At 42.7% G+C, this 2075-nt stretch overlaps 1 protein-coding gene across 1 annotated transcript in view; it reads left to right on the plus strand.

Annotated features, from left to right (window-relative positions):
* The window catches only part of LOC107623013 (oxysterol-binding protein-related protein 1D), a gene marked incomplete in the record, with an annotated part of 7107 nt that overhangs the window by 643 nt on the left and 4389 nt on the right, over nt 1-2075 (plus strand). Inside the window, 2 exon segments of the mRNA XM_016325127.2 lie at nt 1-676; nt 1418-1774. Of these exon segments, the coding sequence (XP_016180613.1) occupies nt 119-676; nt 1418-1774 (915 nt within the window).

Consider the following 2075-nt stretch of genomic DNA (forward strand, 5'->3'; position numbering starts at 1 on the left):
ACTCCGAGTCTACTCATTCGACGAATCGGGATTCTTCTTCTTCTTCTCTGGTTTCGTTGCTTCACTGGTTCTTGCTCTCGATCATGCGTTGGTGCTTTTCTTCTAATTCGTGAGAACGATGAATCCTTTGTGCTGCATTGCTCCGGTTTCGATCGATCGGGACAGGGCGAATCCCGTAGCTACGAAATCGCCAACTCACTGCCAGCTAGGGCTCGATGCGTCGGTCAGGACGGTGAACGGCGGCTCCAAATCGAGCTCCTCTGCGCCGGATTCCTCTCATGGCGGTGGCGATTCTCTGAAGTCGTCTTCCGGCGGGAACCGCGGCGAAGAGGAGGATTTGTCAACGACGACGGCGGAGCCCCGGGAGTCGAAGGTGTTCGGTGGCGGGAACGGAGTGGCCGGAAGCGTGGCCGGAATCTTGTACAAGTGGGTGAACTACGGGAAAGGGTGGAGGTCGAGGTGGTTCGTGCTGGAGGATGGAGTGCTTTCGTACTACAAGATTCATGGTCCGGATAAGATCGTGGTGAGCCCAGCGAGGGACCGGAGCGTGAGGGTGATCGGCGAGGAGTCATCGAAGTTCGTGAAGAAGAACAATTGGAGCCTGAATCGAGTAGCAGGAGTTAGTGGTGGCAACTCTACTAAGCAATGCAAGCCCTTCGGTGAGATACACTTGAAGGTTTGTTTTCTATTACGTTTAGCAAAAACCTAACCACACTTGCAATCTGTGTGATCGTGAAAGGTCTTGCTTGATTCGCATTTTTTTAAGTTTGTTTTTTTTGCTTCAATGAATTTGACGAGTGTCTTTACAAATTGGAACTATCAGCTTTGGTTTTGTCACTTTTGTGTATGAAGTCTGAACTGCGAAGGCCTTTTTCGTTTTTGAAATTTGCCATGCTGCATGGTTCAATTTGCTTGAAAGAAAAAAATTGCAAGAAGCGTGAAATGGGTGATAGCGATATCAGTGTATTTAGGATGATAGTGATGTTAATTTCAAGCATCGTGATTGACGCAGGGGTATTAGGCGAAAAATTCGTTACTGACGCATGCACATTGTGTTTTTTGTGGTTGCTTTGCAAACGTGGATCCCCTTTTGAACCGTGTCTTAAAATATACAATTTTTATTTATGTTTGCACTTTGCACTATCAATATAAGGAAGTGACGTATTTGAAATATTGATTAAATTGGTCCTAACCCGCTTTTTTTAGCCAAAATCAATTATGTATGCCTTAAATTGACAAAACTGGTTAAGTTGTATCTTTCGCTAAATTTATGCTGAAATATTTTGGGGGTTGTGATTCCATTCTTGCGCTTGTACCATGGATAAAAATGTCCCAGTGTATATCCCATTTTTTTTTAACATGAACTCACCTTGATTGTCTTGTGGCATGTGCTAAATTTGAATGGCCTTGTTCACAGGTTTCTTCGGTTCGGGCTAGCAAATCTGATGATAAGCGGCTATCCATATTTACCGGGACAAAAACTCTACACTTGAGGTGTGTATCTAGAGAAGACAGAGCTATGTGGATTGAGGCCCTGCAGTCCACGAAAGATCTTTTTCCTAGAGCTCTAACAAGTAGTGATCTTGCAACTCCAGAAGATATTGTAGTTTCGACTGAGAAGCTGCGATCTCGATTGTCAGAGGAAGGTATAAGTGAGGCAGTTATTAATGACTGCGAGTCTATTATGCTCTCCGAAGTCTCTTATCTTCAAGGCAAATTGAAGTTTCTTCAGCAGAAACATGTAATGTTGCTGGACACCTTAAAACAACTAGAGGTATCTGTCTAACCTTTTGGAGCATGTCTAGGAACAGCATCTCCTAACTTCAGATATATGATTGAACTCCCATTTTGGATGGTTGTAAAAATATAGTGGTTAGCCGGCCATCAAACCATTTCCTTTGTATTTTGATTTTTGACCTTTCCCTGGTTCCTCCTGTCTGGCTTATAATTATTAAATTTAAATTTTAAATATCACAACAAATTAGTCATTGGGTTTTTACTAATTACTTTTCTTTGAATTCTACATTAGCCTTCTAGCATTTTAGGTAAATATAAAAAGCGCATTAGGTTTTTAG

Source organism: Arachis ipaensis, chromosome B10 (genome assembly GCF_000816755.2).
Source record: "Arachis ipaensis cultivar K30076 chromosome B10, Araip1.1, whole genome shotgun sequence".
NCBI lineage: Eukaryota > Viridiplantae > Streptophyta > Magnoliopsida > Fabales > Fabaceae > Arachis > Arachis ipaensis.